The sequence below is a fragment of the Heliangelus exortis genome, chromosome 26 (assembly GCF_036169615.1).
Source record: "Heliangelus exortis chromosome 26, bHelExo1.hap1, whole genome shotgun sequence".
Lineage (NCBI taxonomy): Eukaryota > Metazoa > Chordata > Aves > Apodiformes > Trochilidae > Heliangelus > Heliangelus exortis.
In genome coordinates, this window is record NC_092447.1 from 4,816,321 (window position 1) to 4,834,974 (window position 18,654).

The following is an 18,654-nucleotide window of genomic DNA, read 5'->3' on the forward strand; positions in this document are numbered from 1 at the left end:
GGGAGTGGGGAACAGCGAGAGGCTCAAAAATAAACCTCTTATGTCAAAGCCGGGGGGAAGAAAGTATAAATACAGCGGGCTCGGCAGGCAGCGAGGAGGCTGCGGGGGAGCCCCGACGGGGCGGGCGATGGGGCGGCGGGCGCTGCTGGGGGGCCGGGCTCCGCTCCACCTGCTCCTGCTCTGCCACGCGTGGGCTCTGCCGGGTCCCCCCCGGGACACGCAGCCCTTGCTGCCCGCACTCCTGCCCGCACCCCCGGGTTTGCTGGCCCTGCGCCTGGCCGCCTTCGGCCGCGCCTTCGTCCTCCGCCTCCGCCCCGACGCTTCTTTCCTCGCCCCCCGCCTCCTCTTCCAGAGGTTGGGGGGACGGAAGGCACCGCCTCGAAGCCCCCCGAGACGGGGTTGTTTCTACGGGGGAACCGTGGAAGGCAACCCCGATGCCCCCGCCGTGCTCAGCCGCTGCCCCGCGGGGGGGTTCCGAGCCGCTTTTCTCCTCGACGGGGAAACTTACGAGTTGCAGCCCCTCGGGCAACCTTCGCCCGGACCCCCCTGGAGACGTCTGCATCTCCTCCAGCGCCGGGCAGCCCCCCCAGGGACCTCCCCGGCTCTTGGGGGAGTCGCCGGGCTCGGTCCCGGTCCAGGGGAACCGCTGAGCCGGGTCAAACGCTTCGTGTCCCGGGCGCGGTACGTGGAGACTTTGTTGGTGGCTGATGCCTCCATGGTGCGGTTCTACGGGGAGGACGTGGAGGTAAGGGCTGGCGTGTCCCCTCTGTCCCTCCTGTCCCTCTGTCCCCTTCATCCCCTCTGTCCCCTTTATCCCTCCTGTCCCTCCGTCCCCTTCATCCCCTCTGTCCCTCTGTCCCCTTTATCCCTCCTGTCCCTCCGTCCCCTTCATCCCTCCTGTCCCCATCCCCGCTGCCTCTCCTCCCCTCCCTCCATCTTCTCCATCCTCTGTCCCCGCTGCCTCTTCACCCCTCCATCCCCTGTCTCCCCCTGCATCCCTCTGTCCCCTCCTGTCCCCTCCTGTCCCCCCGGGTTCTGCCGGACCCCCAAGCAGCTCCCCCGGGTGCTCTCTTGGGGGAGGTGGGGACAGGGGATGCCACCCCGGCTCTGTCCCCACCTTTCAGTGCCATGTAGGGTACATCTGTGGGGTTTGGGCAGTGCCTGGGGACCCTTTCCCAGACCCAGGGGGGTTTGTGCCGGGTGTCCCAGCTGTCTGGTGCCCCCATAGATGAGGGGCTGAGGGGGTTAATTCCTTTTTTTTTTTTTTTTTTGCTAGAAGAAAAGAGCTGTGCTGGAAAGTGATGAGCTTAACTCCCTTCTGGATGGGAGCCGGGGCCAGATAGTAAAAAAACCAAAGGCTGAGTAACTCGCAGTCCTGCTCTGGAGCCACCTGTTAGCAGCTTGAGCAGATGCCCCAACCCTTTCCCCATCAAACTCTCCTCCTTCCACACCCACTCTGCCTGCAGATTCCCTGCCCCTGGCCAAGGCTTTGTGGTGGAAACCCCAGGAGTGGAGACCCTGGCTCCACATCCACCTCCAGAGCTGCTGACCAGCAGCTTCCATCAGCACTGTGGGGTTTTTTTTTCATGCCAAAAACCAAAAAGGTTTTTTTTTCTTCCAAGCCAGGCCACGCTCCCTGCAGGGACAGGTCATTTGGGGCCAGATTCAGGTCTGAAAAGTGCTCAGGTTTTGCCCAGCTTTGTCTTTTCTGCCCACTTTGTCCTTTCCCTGAGGGCTTCATCCAGCTTCTCCACTCCTGATAAAGCAGTGGTTTAACTCCAGACCTGGAGAAATGCTAAACCTTGGAGTTCCAGCTGCTTCCAGCTGCTGGGCATCACCCTTGGCTTGGGTTTTGACTCCCATGCCATCCAACCAGGCTGGCAGGAGCAGATGAGGGTGAAGGAGGGATGGGTGCAGCCCTTGGAGACACCCACCCCACCCTCACAGTTGTCAAAACCAAAGTTTACAGAGGGGCAAAATGAATTTTCAAGCAACAGGGGTGGAAACTGCAGGAAAAAACAGTTTGTGGCATCTTCTGCAACCGGGTGGGCACCCAGTGGCTTTAAAACAACACCAAGGGGCTGCCTCCTGCTACTGATAAGGGGATATATTGGGGAGAGGGGACAAGAAATTGGGGTAATCCTGGGAATTATCAGCCCTGTGGGTAAATCTGTGCCGTGGCAGCTCTCAGATGGGTGCTGAGCTGCAGGGAGACACAACCAAGGGGCTGTAAACTGGTAACTTGCCCTGATTTTGCTGCTTGGGGTGGGTGATGCTGCCTGGCAGGTACCTGGCAGCTCCCTCTGGAGTTATCAGGGAGCTCCCAGCCTGCTTGGCTCCCCCTTCACCATCATTTCTTTGTCCCCAAGAGCAATTTTATTTATTTTTTTTTTCCCCCATCATCTCTCAGGGTGTTTCCTGATGGGAAGGAAGCCTTGAAAGATCTCATTTGGGATGAACAGAGCAATAGTGTGTTTAAGAGGAAACTTCAGGCAGCTCTTGCATAGCAGTTAGAAAAAAAAAAAGAAAAAAGAAAAAAGCCACCTGCTGTGCTTCTGTGTCTTTTGTTCCCTGCAACAAAACTGCAACGTGAAGCAGGGTTGCTGCTAACTCAGGAGACCAAATATCTGCCTCGCTTCTCCCTAAAAACTCATTTTTGGGCCAAAAAAAAATATATTTATATACATATATATATATGGTGGCTTGCTTGTGCTGGTGAAAATCTTAGAGAGCTGCCTTGGAGGTGCCCGGGATGGAAATATCTTGAGTCAGAAGGCCCCATGTTCACATGGTGACTTTTCTGCTCATAACCACATTTTAATTACCAGGGATTTATTAAAGGTCAGAAGCATTGTTTGTGTGCCCAATGATTTTCCTGCCTGAGCTGCAGCAGCTGGAGCAGAAGTCAGTGCCTGGGAGATGTGCTCAAGACAATCAGAGTCATGCTGCTGTTAGGGAAACGTTATTAATGATTTATTCCTAATCAATCGGAGTCATTAGCAGCTCAGCTGTTAAGCTTATTTAGTTAACAAGAGTTTAATTCCACCCCCACCAATAGGAACCAGGAGGAAATGGTGAAGCCAGAGCAGCCAGACCTGAAATTTGGGGAGGGGGGGGGTGTTAATTATTCTTCTGGATTGGTGTTTGCAGGAGGTGGGGGTTTTTTGGGGTTTTTTTTTGGGGGGGGGGGGAAGGGGTGGGGAGGTATTAGGAGCAGGATGGTGCTGTGAGGAGCTGGGATGAGACCTGCAGGGACTGGGAAGATTCCCCCAGCACAGAGGTGGGGGTTGGCTGCATATATTCTCTTTTTTCCTGCGGGTTAAGACCTAAAATCTTAGGGGAAAAAAAAAAAAATTAAAAAAAAAAAAAAATAAAGTGGGGTTTTTGAGCGGGGGAAACTGAGGCAGGAGGGGAGGAGCTGACGTCCAGAAGAAAAGGGGGGTTGGGTTGAGCACCTGAAGAGGGGGCTCAGATGCTCAGACACCCAAAGCATCCCCAGCCACCGGCTGCAGCATCCCCAGCCAGCTGGCAGCAGGGCTGGATTCCTGCGGTGGGATTTCTTCTGTCTCTCGGGTGCAGATGAGCCGCGGTTCCAAACTTCCCTCTGCAAACACGATGCCTCCAATCCCTCCCTTTCCATTTTTTTTTTTTTTTTCCCCGGCTCTTTTCCTCTTGCAAGCGAGAAATTTCCCATCCCCGACTCCTGAGGAGCCAGGGCACGATCGGCTCGGGTTGGATGGAGCTGGGATTCCTTGCTTGATTTTTTTTTTTTTTTTTTTTTTTTTTTTCTGGTGAGTTTTCCAGGCAGATTTATCAGGTTTTAGGAGTCTTTTCCCTCTCAGACCAGACCAGGGTGCTGGATCCTGACCCTCAAAGTCACCCCCAGGTCCCCTCGTGTCCGGCTCCTCCGCTGGCTCCGGGATATTTTCCAGCTTGAGCTGGTGAGTTCCTTTAATCCCTTGACAAAAGGAGCCAGCTCCTCCCGAGCCCATCCCACAGGCATCTGGGGGAGGGATTGAAGGGGAATTTTGCAAAGCAAAGGGGGGGATCTGGGCTGCTCCCAGCATCCCCACAACTTTTCCCATAGGATTTACGACCCCTCAGCCCGCATCCCCTGCAGCACAAGGGGTTGGAAGAGTGGGCAGCTTCCCAAAATACCCCCCTGGCTCCCTGGTGTCACCCCAGTGGGCAGTCCTCATGCTTCTTTTTATTAATTGCTTCCTTTCTCCCAAAATACCTGGGAAAGGGGGGAAAAATTCATGGAGCAGACAGAAAAGTGATGATGCAGAGAGCTGGGGAGGCAAGAGGGCAGGCAGGCCGGCAGGGTGTCCCCCTCAGCTCTGTCTTGCTCCCTATTTCCCTTGGCTGAGTCCTGCATTATTTTAATTTTTTTTTTTTTTTTTTTTCCCCAAAAAAATTCTTGGCCTGGCCTTCAAACCCCAGCAGGAGGCTGGCAGGGCTGGGGGCATCCGAGCTGGGGGGCCAGCAAGCAGACATTGCTCTGCAGGAGGGAGCCAGGCTGGGATACATTTTTATCAGTTGTTTTTTTGTTTGTTTGCTTTGTGTTTTTTGTTTTTTCTGGGGTTTTGTTTTTTTTTTTTTCTGGTTTTTTTTTGTTTTTTTTTTTTTTTTTTTTCTGGGCAGCCCTCGCATCTGACCCCGTGTTTGCTTCCTTCTGCCTGCACTCCAGAAATCTCAGCATTCCTTTTTTTTTTTTTTCCCCTTTTTTTACAGAAATTCTGGCTTCTAGAGATAAAAAAAAAAAACAAACAAAAGAACCAAAAAACAACCCAAAGACCCCAAAAATCCCCCCCCCCCCACCAGGTCGAGCTCAGCTCCAGCAGCGTGGTGGAAGGAGGGAGCTGTGCCAGGGTGTTGCATGGGTGCTCCTGGCTGTCCTTCTGCCCTGGGTGGGTGTGACAAGATTAGGTCATGGTGTGCATACCACAATCATAGTTAATGTCTGTGTAAGAGCAGCTTCTTCCACCCCCCCTCTCAAAAAAAAAAAAAAAAAAAAAAAATTTAAAAAACCCAAACCAAAGCAGTTTGGGGATCTGCAGCTTCTGAGTGGTTCCCGGGGAGGGGAATGTGAGCAGAGATTTTTGCCAGAGAGAGAAATCCTTCAAGGTGAGCAGCTTAAAAACAACCCTTTCACTTCCTCCCTGTGCTGATTTCCAGTTTTTTGCCCTGTTCCCAACCCTCTGGGTGTCCTGTTTGCAGCTCTGCTGGTGGGTGCTGGGCAGGGATGTTGTGGGTGCAGGGGAGGTGTTGGAGCTGCTGTAATAATGCAGGTGAACAGAAAACATCTTCCCCCCACCACCACCACCTTTTTTTTTTTTTTTTTGAGGAATTGGTGCTATAGGTGATCTTCTTGAGACCAGAGACAGGGAAAAATGAGTAGGAGGCTTTTTTTTTTTTTTGGTGGGCTTGGGAGAAAGTGGGGTGGCAGAGGGGAGATCCTGGTGCCTGGCTGGAGGAGTCATGGGCAGAGGGGGTGATGCTCCTGCCATCCCCCCTGGAGGTGATTTCATCAGCTGGCCAGAAATCCCAGCAACATCTCCAGAGGGGCTGGCTGGAAATGTGCTGAGAAAAAAACTGAGCTGTTTGCACCCTCCTGGGCTCCCCACCCTAAATCTAGATGCCCACATCCTCATCCCCAACACCGGGAAGGAAAACTGGAGAAGGAGAGAGAGGCAGAGGGAAGAGATGAGTGGGAGACAACTCATTGCTGGCCAAAAATCAGCCTGCCCTCAGCCCTGGGGATCCCATTTGGCCCCAGCTCCAACCTTTTGGCCAAGCCAAGGAGTTGCAGGTGGATTCCTGCTCCCCCTGGATCCATCAGGGTCCTCCTGAAACCCAACCAAGTCCTGCATGGTCTGGAGATGAGTATAAATAGACACCAGATGGTGGAACAAGTGAATTTGACCTTTTAGTCAGCACTAAATGGCTTTTTTGTTTGGTTTCCTTTCCATCTCTGCTTTCCAGAAGAAGGGAAGGATCTTTTCCAAGTCACCCCTGCTCCTGCTGCTCCAAGAGTTTCTTGGCTCTTGGTGTCCCAGGGGGATTTGTGGTAGGGCCTGAGACCTCCCAGGGAAGAGCTCCCAGGATGGAGAGAATCCTGTAATGGGTTAGAAAAGGATAGGGCAGAGAATTTCCCTTGGAAAGGATGGAGGGACCCTTGGAAATGATGGAGGAACCCTTGGAAATTATGAAGAAACCCTTGGAAATGATGGATGGTCCCACGATGGGCAGCTCCAACACAAGAGCATCCTTCTAGATCCCTGTGTGTGCAATTCCAGGAAGGTTTTGTGATTTTTTTTTTTAGGATATTTTACCCCAAATGGACCTCCCCTGTGGGTTAAAGAGTTCCCCTGGAGCAAACCTGGGTTTCCTGCCTCAGTGGTGGCTTCTCAAGTGACATCTGCTGCATGTTTTGGGGCTGGGATGTGAGTCATGTCGGGGCGATCTGGCCAGTCTAAATAAACCAGTTTATTCAGCTCTCCCAGCACCCTTCCTGGGGCCTGCCCTTGATAATGAGCCGAGGAGGACTTAGGATCTGTCTTGCTGAAGGGAGACATCTGTTTACACAGGGATCTGCCAGCGACAGGATAAAATATGGCAGAATAATTTAAATTGGCCACAATTCCCCCCGGGCGAGCAGCTCTGTCCCGGGAGCGGATTCTCCAGCAGCTGATGGGCAGGGAGGGGGGAACCCCCCTGAAAATCTCCAGGTTTGCTGAAAAAATGGTATTTTTGTCCTGGCAGCATGGTGATGGATGAGGTCCCCTGGGAAAACAGGGATTTGGGGTGAGGCTCAGCCACCAGAGGAGTTTTCCCACCGAGCCCTCCCAGGTTCATCAGCGGCGCTGGTCGGGGAGCTCGGGGTGGGATGTGTCTGGGGAGGAGAGGAGCCACTTTCTCTTTCCCAACCCCACATTGTGTAAGAGCCACATATTTTTCCCCTGACTCCAAGGCTGGGAACGGGTGCCAAGGAGAGGAGGAATCTCGATGCTCTGATAAGATGTTTACATCAGCCTAAAGATCGCTGGCGCGTTTGACATATGAAGTCATCTCTGGTTGTCCAGCTTGCCCAAGCAGGGATGCTGTTGGGAGAAGCCTCCTCTGTCAAATTTCTTTGTCCCCTGGTTGGGTTGAGCTCAAATTTCTGCCCGGCCAAGAGATTTACAGCCCTGCAAAGGTGGTTTTTGCACCCATGGGAGGTTGGGCACGAGGTTGGTTCCAAGCCCCGGGGCAGCGAGGGCACAGTTAATGCTTTGGGAATATGCAGGAGCACTCACAGGGATGATTGAGGTCATCCTGGAAGGCTCCTGGGTGCAAAGGGTTCATGGCAGGTGGAGAAGGGGGTAGAGGGATGGGTTTGTCCTGCCTGTCCTTCCCTCCAACACAAGGTGTGAAGCACCAGGGATAGAACTGAGTCCATCAAGCCAGGTGGCTGCCTGGATCTGTCTGGATGTGGTAAGCTTCATCATCATCATCAATTGGTGTTGATTTCTCCTTTCCTAACCCAAAAGAAGAACCCCAATAGGGCCAAGGTTTCCCCCAGGCTTTTTCTGCTCTTCTCTTTCCCCACAGGACCACATCCTGACCCTGATGTCCATGGCTGCTCGGATCTACAAACACCCCAGCCTGAGGAACTCCATCAACCTGGTGGTGGTGAAGGTGCTGGTGGTGGATGAGGGGACCTCAGGCCCAGAGGTGTCTGACAATGGAGGCCTCACCCTCCGTAACTTCTGCACTTGGCAGCAAAAGTTCAACCCCCCCAGTGACAGACACCCCGAGCACTATGACACAGCCATCCTGCTGACCAGACAGGTCTGGAGGAATTCCCTGGGGAATGCTTTGGGGAGGAGGGAAGAGGGAAAAAGTCCCTGGAGAGGAAGGAGGGATCCCCCACGCCAGGCAAAGAATCAGGGAGTCAGGGAATTGTTTGGGTTGGAAAAGACCTTCAAGCATTAACCTGCCTCTGACCAGCCCACCACTAAACCATGTCCCAGCTAAAAGGTTTTTAAACACCCCCAGGACTGGTGATTCAACCACCACCCTGTCCCAGGGTTTCATTAACCCTTTCAGTCAAGTTTTTTTCCTAATATTCACCCCAGGCCACCCCTGGTGACACTGGAGACCATTTCCTCTTGTCCTGCTGCTTGTTCCTTGGGAGAAAAGACCAATCCCCCCTGGCTCCAGCCTCCTCTCAGGGGGTTGCAGAGAGCCACAAGGTCTCCCCTCAGCCTCCTCTGCTCCAGGATCAGCACCCCCAGCTCCCTCAACCCCTCCTGCTCAGATTTTGCTCCTCTGGCCACACTCCATCCCCTCAATGTCCCCACCAGAGCTGCCAGGGCTTACCAGAGGTGGCATCCCCTTCACCTCACCTTCCTCCCTTCCTCTTCCTCCTCCTCCTGAACAGGATTTCTGTGGCCACCAGAGCTGTGACACGCTGGGAGTGGCAGATATTGGCACCATGTGTGACCCCAACAAAAGCTGCTCGGTGATCGAGGACGAGGGGCTGCAGGCAGCCTACACCCTGGCTCATGAACTGGGTAATGAGCCCCTGACCTGGGGATGGGGGGGTGAGGAGGGACCAAACCATTCCCCTTGTCCAGCCCTGCTGCAGGGAGGGGATGTAGCACAGCCTGGGCAGCCCTGAGGAGACCCTGAGGGGGTGTGAATAGGGTGGCTTTGGCTGTTGTGATGGGTTCAGAGGTGGGATCCAGCTCTTTCTGGGAGGTTGGGGCTCACCAGTGCTCTCTGTTCCCCAGGCCATGTTCTCAGCATGCCCCACGATGACTCCAAGACCTGTGAGAGGCTCTTTGGGCCCCTTGGCAAGCACCATCTGATGGCTCCTCTGTTCATCCACCTGAATAAGACTCAGCCCTGGTCTCCTTGCAGTGCCATGTACCTCACCGAGTTCCTGGATGGTGGGCATGGTAAGGAGCCTCATGGAATCCCAAAATGGCTTGGAAAGGACCTTAGAGATCACCTGGTTCCACCCCCCTGCCATGGGCAGGGACACCTCCCACAGCCCAGGGTGCTCCAAGCCCCATCCAACCTGGAACATCTCCAGGGAGAGGATGGACACCTTCAAAAGTCATTTAGTGGCTCTTTCCATCATCTAAAGTGCCACCCCTGCCATGGGCAGGGACACTTCCCACCAGCCCAGGGTGCTCCAAGCCCCATCCAACCAGGCACATCTCCAGGGAGGGGATGGACACCTTCAAAGGTCATTTAGTGGCTCTTCTGGATGATCTCTAAGGTTACTTCCAATCAAAACTATTCCATCATCTAAAGTGCCACCCCTGCCACAGGCAGGGACACTTCCCACCAGCCCAGGGTGCTCCAAGCCCCATCCAACCTGGCACATCTCCAGGGATGGAGCAGCCACAGCTTCTGGGGGCAACCTGGGAAAGGGTGTCACCACCCTCATGGTCAAGAATTTCTTCCTAATCCTCCCCTCTGTTGGTTTCTGGGCTGGGATGCATCTTGCCAGCTCCTGGTGAGCTCCTCATCACCCAACACCCCCAAATCCTTCTCCTCAGGGCTCTTCCCAATCCTTCTCCCCCCAGCCTGGCTTTGTCCTTCATCATTCCCACCAACCTTCTCCTGCAGTGCCTGGAGGGATGTGTGGGCTGATGGGGCAGCAAACGGGAGCCCAGACAGAGGGGTGGGGATGCCCAGTTGATCCCAACCCAAACCCTTCTGCCTCTCTTACCTTGCCCAGGGGACTGCTTGCTGGATGCCCCTGCAGACCCCCTCCTCCTGCCCACTGAGCTGCCTGGCCAAGGAGCCCTCTACAGCCTGGACCAGCAGTGCCAGCAGATTTTTGGCAAGGATTTCCAGCACTGCCCCAACACCACGGAGGAGGACATCTGTGCCCAGCTCTGGTGCAGGCTGGGGGGCAGCGGGGAGCCCCTCTGCCACACCAAGAATGGCAGCTTGCCCTGGGCTGATGGCACCCCCTGCAAAGCTGGGGGGCTCTGCTGGGATGGCCACTGCTTGCCCAAGGATGCTCTGAAGCCCCAGGTAATGATGGGGAAGGGGGGGGATCAGGGACCAATGGGTTGGGGGCTCAACCTTTGGGAGATTCCCAAACCTCTTCCCACTTCCAGTCCTTCCATCTCCTGGCTTGGCTTATGGTGGTGGTCAGAGGTTGGATTGGGTGATCCTGGAGGTGTTTTCCAACCTAAAACGACCCTAAAACAAAACTTTTGCATCAGGATGGGAACTGCAAAACCCTTCCAAAGCTGAGGCCAGAGTGCAGAGGCAGCAGCACAAGGAGAGGGGAGGTTTTGCTGCTGCTCTGTATCTAGAGCTGTATCTGTAGAGTCTGAACCTGTAGATCAGAATCTAAATCACTCTGTGGTTCTGCTTGGTTCCTGCCTAAGGCTCCTCCAACAGCACCTTTTGTTAATTTTGGTCACTGTAAGCCCAGCTCATAGATAAATGTTACAGAATCATGGAATTTTTAGGGTTGGAAGGGACCTTTAGGATCATCTAATTCCAACCCCACTGCCCACAGAGTTCTTGGGGCTTTCTCCAAGGCACGGGCTCCAAGGCCCAGAGCAAGCAGCTCCAAATTTGGCAGTTTAATCCCCATTTTTTCCCTTGCTGGGGGAACGTAGCAGCAATTCCTCAGCCACTCAGCTTAGCTTCAAGCACATGAAGAGCTTGGAGGGAGCCAAGGAGAACTCCACCTGCAGCATCCCCCTCCTTCTCCTGAGGTTTCAGCTCTGCTCTGGACCTTTGGAGCAGAACCAGCAGAGCTGGAGGTGCTGGATCTAGCAGCATTTTTTTGTTTTTTTAATTTTTTTTTTTTTTTTGTGGTTTCTTGCAGGTGGTGGTGGATGGGGGATGGGGTCCCTGGAGCCCTTGGGGGTCCTGCTCCAGGAGCTGTGGGGGGGGGGTGCAGTTCTCCCACAGGCACTGTGACAGTCCCCCCCCCCAGCACGGTGGCCACTACTGTGAGGGCCAACGAGCCAAATACCAGTCCTGCCACACCGAGGAGTGCCCCCAGGATGGTGAGTCCAGCTCCCCACAGCCACCCAGCCCCACAGCCAAAGGGAGGAGACTTTTTCCCCCCTGGAGTTATCAGGGAAGGGGGAGGGTTGGACCTCTGAAGATCCAACTCCACTTCCTAGAGATGGGCACCCAGGAACAGGTTCTGAATGTCCCCAGAGGAGACCCTGTGCTCTGTCACCCTCATTAGGTTTTTTCCTTATGGTTAGGATGAACCTCCTGTGTCCCAGGTTTGTGACCCTTTGTCCCACCACTGGACACCCCTGGGAAGAGTCTGATCCCATCCTCCTGACACCAACCCTTCAGATATTTAGGAGATGCCCCCTCAGCCTCCTCTTTTCCAGTTTTCCCTTGGATAGCAGGTGCTCCAGACCTCTCAGCATCTCCTTGGCTCTTTGCTGGACCCTCTCCAGTAGCTCCTTGTCCTTCCTAAACTGGGGAGCCTACAGCTGAATCCAATTCCTCCAGATGTGGCTTCAGAGAGAGTCCCCTCCCCATCACCTTCTGGCCACACTTCTTAATGTCCCCCCAGGACACCACTGACTTCTTGGCCATAAGGGCACATTGCTGCCTCAAGCTCAGCCTGTTCTCCACCAATATTCACGTTTTTTTCAGGGAAATACCTTTCTGCTGGGGGTTTTGATCCCCTCTGGGTGGTGTGGGGCATCCCTCCTCAGCCTGCTGGCTTGCCCCAACTTTGGGGTCAGGTTTCTCCTTTCCTTGCAGGGAAAAGCTTTCGGGAGCAGCAGTGTGAGAAGTACAACAGCTACAACTTCACGGATCTGGAAGGGAATCACCTGGAGTGGGTGCCCAAGTATTCAGGGGTGTCCCCACGGGACCGCTGCAAACTTTTCTGCAGAGCCAGGGGGAGGAGCGAGTTTAAAGTCTTTGAGGCCAAAGTAAGATCACAGAACACCAGAATGGCTCATGGAAGGGGTCTTGAAATGTCATCTAGCCCAGCATCCAGCCCCCACCCCCCTCTTCAACCACATCACCTTGCTCAGAGCCCCATCCAACCCGACCTTCAATGTTTCCAGGGAGGGGGCATCTCCCTCCTCTCTGGGGACACGATCCAGTGTGTTACCATCTCCCCTGTAAAAAATTTCCTCCTGATATCAGGTCAAAACCCACCCTCCACAGCCCCCCATGGATGATCACCACCCCTCCTCACCCCCTTTCACTTCCAGCGCCCTCAGCATCCCCCCTTTTCCCTTTTTCCCTTTTTCCCTTTTTCCCTTTTTCCCTTTTTCCCTTTTTCCCTTTTTCCCTTTTCCCTTTTCCCTTTTCCCTTTTCCCTTTTCCCTTTTTCCTTTTCCCTTTTTCCTTTTCCCTTTTCCCTTTTCCCTTTTCCCTTTTCCCTTTTCCCTTTTCCCTTTTCCCTTTTCCCTTTTCCCTTTTCCCTTTTCCCTTCTCCCCTTCCCCCTTTCCCCCTTCCCCCTTTCCCCCTTCCCCCTTTCCCCCTTCCCCTTTCCCCCTTCCCCCTTCCCCTTTCCCCCTTTCCCCCTTTCCCCCTTTCCCCCTTTCCCCCTTTCCCCCTTTCCCCCTTTCCCCCTTTCCCCCTTTCCCCCTTTCCCCCTTTCCCCCTTTCCCCCTTTCCCCCTTTCCCCTTCCCCTTCCCCTTTCCCCCTTTCCCCCTTTCCCCCTTTCCCCCTTTCCCCCTTTCCCCCTCTCCCCCTCTCCCCCTCTCCCCCTCTCCCCCTCTCCCCCTCTCCCCCTCTCCCCCTTTCCCCCTTTCCCCCTTTCCCCCTTTCCCCCTTTCCCCCTTTCCCCCTTTCCCCCTTTCCCCCTTTCCCCTCTCCCCCTCTTCCCCCTCTCCCCCTCTCCCCCTCTCCCCCTCTCCCCCTCTCCCCCTCTCCCCCTTTCCCCCTTTCCCCCTTTCCCCCTTTCCCCCTTTCCCCCTTTCCCCCTTTCCCCCTTCCCCCCTTCCCCCCTTCCCCCCTCCCCCCCTTCCCCCCTTCCCCCCTTCCCCCCTTCCCCCCTTCCCCCCTTCCCCCCTTTCCCCCTTTCCCCCTTTCCCCCTTTCCCCCTTTCCCCCTTTCCCCCTTTCCCCCTTTCCCCCTTTCCCCCTTTCCCCCTTTCCCCCTTTCCCCCTTCCCCCTTCCCCCTTCCCCCTTCCCCCTTCCCCTTTCCCCCTTCCCCTTTCCCCCTTCCCCTTTCCCCCTTCCCCTTTTCCCCTTCCCCTTTTCCCCTTCCCCTTTTCCCCTTTCCCTTTTCCTTTTCCCCTCTCTCCCTCTCTCCCTCTCTCCCTCTCTCCCTCTCCCCCTCTCCCCCTCTCTCCCTCGCCCCCTTGCCCCTTTCTTCCTTTCCCCTTTCCCTTTACTTTTCCCTTTCCTTTTCCCTCTCCCTTTCCCATTCCAGGTGATTGATGGGACACTCTGTGGCCCGGAGACCCTCTCCATCTGTGTGCACGGGCAGTGCATCAAGGCTGGCTGTGACCACGTCATTGGCTCCTCCAAGAAGCTGGACAAGTGTGGGGTGTGTGGTGGCAACGGCTCCACGTGCAGGAAAATATCTGGCTCCCTCAACCGCTCCAAGTAAGGGGGAAAAGATGGGATGGGATGGGGGGGAGGGACAAAAAAAACAAAAAAAAACCCCAAAAAACCCCGCAGCTTTCCGCTTCTCCTTCTCCTTCATGATTTATTTTTTTATTTTTATTATTATTGTCAAAGTGTGAGGCTGGGAATATGAGGAGCCCTCCTGGGTCAAGGAGAGTTTCTCTCCCAAAAATACACCTGGGCTCAGGATTCTGCTGCCCCGAGGAGCTGACAACAGCACTGTCACCCTAACACCACAGTCCTGTCACCCTAACACCACAGCCCTGTCACCCTAACACCACAGTCCTGTCACCCTAACACCACAGCCCTGTCACCCTAACACCACAGTCCTGTCACCCTAACACCACGGCCCTGTCACCCTAACACCACGGCCCTGTCACCCTAACACCACAACCCTGTCACCCTAACACCACAACCCTGTCACCCTAACACCACAGCACTGTCACCCTAACACCACAGTCCTGTCACCCTAACACCACAGCCCTGTCACCCTAACACCACAGCCCCGTCACCCTAACACCACAGCACTGTCACCCTAACACCACAGCACTGTCACCCTAACACCACAGCACTGTCACCCTAATACCACAGTCCTGTCACCCTAACACCACAGCCCTGTCACCCTAACACCACAGCCCTGTCACCCTAACACCACAGTCCTGTCACCCTAACACCACAGTCCTGTCACCCTAACACCACGATCCTGTCACCCTAACACCACAGTCCTGTCACCCTAACACCACGGTCCTGTCACCCTAACACCACAGCCCTGTCACCCTAAAACCACAGCACTGTCACCCTAACACCACAGTCCTGTCACCCTAACACCACAGCCCTGTCACCCTAACACCACAGCCCTGTCACCCTAAAACCACAGCACTGTCACCCTAACACCACAGCCCTGTCACCCTAACACCACAGCCCTGTCACCCTAACACCACAGCACTGTCACCCTAACACCACAGCCCTGTCACCCTAACACCACAGCATTGTCACCCTAACACCACAGCCCTGTCACCCTAACACCACAGCCCCGTCACCCTAACACCACAGCACTGTCACCCTAACACTGACACTCAGACACGGACTCAGGGGCTGATGTGGGATATAAATAGTGCAATAACCTTTCCCTGGGATCGGGGGGAGTGGATTTCAGTCCTGGGATGCAGGCACTGGGGGGGCTCTTCCCGTGGTCTCCGTTGCTTTGCCAAAGGTTTTGGTGAAAAGATCCTCAGGAAAACCCAATGCCTTCAGTTCCATGGGGAGAGGTGATTCATGCTGCCAAATCAGATTTCCCAAATGGTTTCTTTCCAGGGAAATGGGGCTTCCACCCTCCTCTGAATCATCTGTGGCTGACTAAATCCAGCCTGCTTTGGCAGCTCCAGCCAAGAAAAGATCCCATCAAGATCAGAGTGAGGGGGGCTGAGAGGAGATGTTGACATCAGTGGTTTTTTCCATAATATTCCAAATATTACTGGCCCCAGAACCATCCCTGGGGATGCCTGGAGATGGTCCCCACCCTGCATGTCCCACCAGGGTGGCATTTTGTTAGAGCAGCAAGAAATGCCCATAGGATGGGGTACCAAGGGCTGGGGTTCTGAAGCCTTTGAGGGGCTGTGATGCTCCTGGGATGGGCTCTGCCTGGATTTGCAGGGAAATCCTTGGATTGTGCTCCATGGGAGCACTTTTCCAGCAGGATGGGGACTGCAAAACCCTTCCAAAGCTGAGGTCAGAGTGCAGAGGCACCAGCACAAGAAGAGGGGAGGTTTTGCTGCTGTATCCTGCTGCTCTATAGCTGTATCTGTTGAATCTGAATCTAGAGATCAGAATCTAAATCACCTGAATCTCTAGATCTGAATCAAAAGATTTTTATTCTAAATAATCTATATCTAAAACCAAATGTATGTACCTAAAGCCAGATACCTAAATCTGTGTATATCCAAATAATCTAAATTTATGTCCGAATCTTCTGTATCTAAAGCTAAATCTTTATCTAACTCTGCCTCTGGCTGCCCTTGGGCATCACCAGTGCCAGCACAGCTCGGCAGAGCCAGGTTTTTAGTCCCCAACACTTCCCCAGTTCCCAGAGCAAGGGGGTAGGAACTGCTCATCTCATTGCACCCCTCATTTTTTTTGCACCTCCTTCAGCCAAGTCCTCCAGCTGTGCACACATCTGGATACTGGACAACCTCAGTACACAATTCAAAATTTAAAGGTGAAAATCATCCTGCACTGGGTTTTGCTGTCTTCAAGCCAGCTGAAGAAATATCTGTGCTGTATAACCCATTCTGATTCAACATGTTCCATGCAGCTGGCAGATGTAGGTTCTCTCTTCCTGGTGATTATTTTCTCTTTCCCCTTTGGAGGAGCCTGCAGGGCTCTTCACTCAAAGGCCAGCCTGGGTTTTTACTCTCCAGCATCCTAAGCAGAAATTTCAAGCCTGAGACCAATACCAAGGAAAAAAAAAAAAAATAAAAAAAAAATGTATTTTTTTAGACAGAATGTTATGATTAATTAATTAACCCCCAGGGTTAATGGGTTGGAAACTAAACTTTAATGCAGCTGGCAGATCTATGTTCTCTCTTCCTGGTGAGCTGCACACATCTGGCACCACTGCCAGATTTCCAGCGGCTGGAGAACCAGCTCCAGAGCCACGATGCTGCTCTCCGAGTGCTCCAGAGGTTCTGTCCTTAATAAATCCCAGGAAAACAACCCTGTCCCCTTGCCTCCTGCAGGTACGGCTACAATGACATCGTCACCATCCCCGCCGGCGCCACCAACATCGACATCAAGCAGCGCAGCCACCGCGGGGTCCGTCACGACGGGAATTACCTGGCCCTGAGGACCCTGGAGGGCAAATACCTGCTGAACGGGGACTTTGCCATCTCGGCCATGGAGCAGGACATCCTCCTGAAAGGGACCATCCTGAAATACAGCGGCTCCATGACCACTTTGGAAAGGCTCCAGAGTTTCCGACGCCTCCCGGAGCCTTTGACCGTGCAGCTGCTGAGCATCTCCGGCCAGATCTTCCCTCCCAAAGTCAAATATTCCTTCTTCATCCCTAAGGATACCCCTTTCAGCAAGCAGAAAGGCAAAGAGAAGAAGTCAGCCAACGTCATCCAGCCCATGCTGACCTCCCACTGGGTGCTGGGCGATTGGTCCGAGTGCTCCAAAACCTGCGGCTCCGGGTGGCAGAGGAGGAGCGTGGATTGCAGGGATGTGGAGGGACAAACCTCCTCCACCTGCGACCGAGCCCTCAAACCCGAGGACATCAAACCCTGCGGAGATGTCCCCTGCCCTCTGTGGCGTTTGGCTCCTTGGTCTCCTTGCTCCCAAACCTGCGGCCAGGGGGTGAGGACGCGCAACGCTTCTTGCATCGATTACGCGGGGGAAATCACCGCCCCGGAGAAGTGCGGCTGGCCCGGGCCACCCCCTGTCACTGTCACCTGTGTCCTCAGGCAGTGCTGAGCTGCACAACCCGCTCTCCATCCCCACCCCGTCCCCGTCTACCTCAGCAGGGGGTGGGGAAGCCCGGCGGGGCTGCTTTGCCTTGCCCTCCGGCTGGGTGCCCGCAGGCAAGTTGGGATTTAGAGGGGGGAAAAATTAAAAAAAAAAAAAAAAAAAAAAAAGTAAAAAAAAAAGCCTTGGCTGCAAGGGGTTGCTGCTGGGGAACACGCGGTTGTGGGGTGGGGAAAGCTGGGGTTTGGGTGAATCTCACCCCAAAGGTGAGGTTCCGTGCCATTTCCGTGCCAGAAATGTTTTGATTAATTAATTAACCCCCAGGGTTAATGGGTTGGAAAGTGAACTTTAATGAAGCAGTAGTGATAAATAGGAGGAACTACTAAATCTGTACAAATATCCAGGAAAATTGATCCCACGTTCCTTCCCCCTTTTTCCCCCAATAACTCTCACCTCACCACCGAGGCTGCAGGGGGAATTAACCCTGGGGGAATGAATCCCCCCCAAACCTTCAGCTTTTATCTCCTGCAGATAATTCCTGTTGAAACCAAAGAGGGCACAGCCAAGGACCGAGGGTACCAAGGGCTCAGCTCCTTGGTTATTTAGGGAAAAAAAAAAAAAAAAAAGAATGAAAAGCCAGCTGCAGAGCTTGGGTGCAGAGCTGTTCGGGCTGCTGTTCAGACCTCCCTTCGGGCCATGTTCTGCATCTGCTAATTAATCTCCGGGAATTTAAGCCCTTTCTCTGGCTCTACCAAATAGCTGGATGCTAAAGTCATGGAGCCTTGCAGGATTATTTTCTCTTTCCCCTTTGGAGGAGCCTGCAGGGCTCTTCACTCAAAGGCCAGCCTGGGTTTTTACTCTCCAGCATCCTAAGCAGAAATTTCAAGCCTGAGACCAATGCCCAGGAAAAAAAAAAATATCTGTATTTTTTTAGTCGTGCACACCAAGGGTCTCTTCCTTTTTAATTTTTATTTTTTTAATATTCACTGCAAAGTTGCTTAGCCAGAGCTTCCTGGATGCAGAAATTCCCTTCCTGGAAGCAGAAATTCCCTGTTGTAGGTAAATCCCATCTGCTTTTCCAGCAAGGAGAAGGCTGAGGAGCCATCTGGGAGCACCCAGGCAGTGCTGCTGGGGTGAGGTTTGGGGTCTGGGTGATGCTGAGTGGGGTTCCTGCCCTTCCCATAGAACCACGTAGCCTTTAAGCTGATTGAAATCCAAGAGGTTATATATTAGGATATATATATATATATGTATATATATGTTTCCCTTCAGTGAAGGAATGTAGCAATGTACTGAGCCTCTTGTGTTAGGTATTTATTATAAATTTCTGTTGGGTTTTGTACAGTAGCTGTCTGGAAAGGAGAGGAAAAAAAGAAAAAAAAAAAAAAAAGAATTCTATTAAAAAAAAAAAAAAAAAAGACTGTTTTAACGTGCTGCTCCCACATCCCCCTCTGGAACCTGGAGAAGGGATGTGTCTGCTCCCATTTTAACCACTTTGCTGTATGGCTCCCTCCTCCCTGCTGCCCCCAAATCAGGGAATGGTTCCTGTGTCAGCATCCTGATTCCCACCCGAGCTTGGAGGGGGGAAAAAATATCATTTTCTGGGGTT

The 18,654-nt window shown here is 53.6% G+C and overlaps 1 protein-coding gene across 1 annotated transcript; it reads left to right on the plus strand.

Annotated features, from left to right (window-relative positions):
• Window positions 1-56: 56 nt before the first annotated feature.
• ADAMTS8 (ADAM metallopeptidase with thrombospondin type 1 motif 8) lies at window positions 57-17,195 on the plus strand. The gene is made up of 9 exons (XM_071769011.1): window positions 57-745; window positions 7,594-7,833; window positions 8,426-8,558; window positions 8,778-8,945; window positions 9,737-10,038; window positions 10,850-11,033; window positions 11,758-11,930; window positions 13,390-13,565; window positions 16,322-17,195. Exons 1-9 carry the CDS (start codon window positions 128-130, stop codon window positions 17,052-17,054), a joined length of 2,727 nt encoding a protein of 908 aa, XP_071625112.1. The 5' UTR covers window positions 57-127; the 3' UTR covers window positions 17,055-17,195.
• The last annotated feature ends 1,459 nt before the right edge of the window (window positions 17,196-18,654 follow it).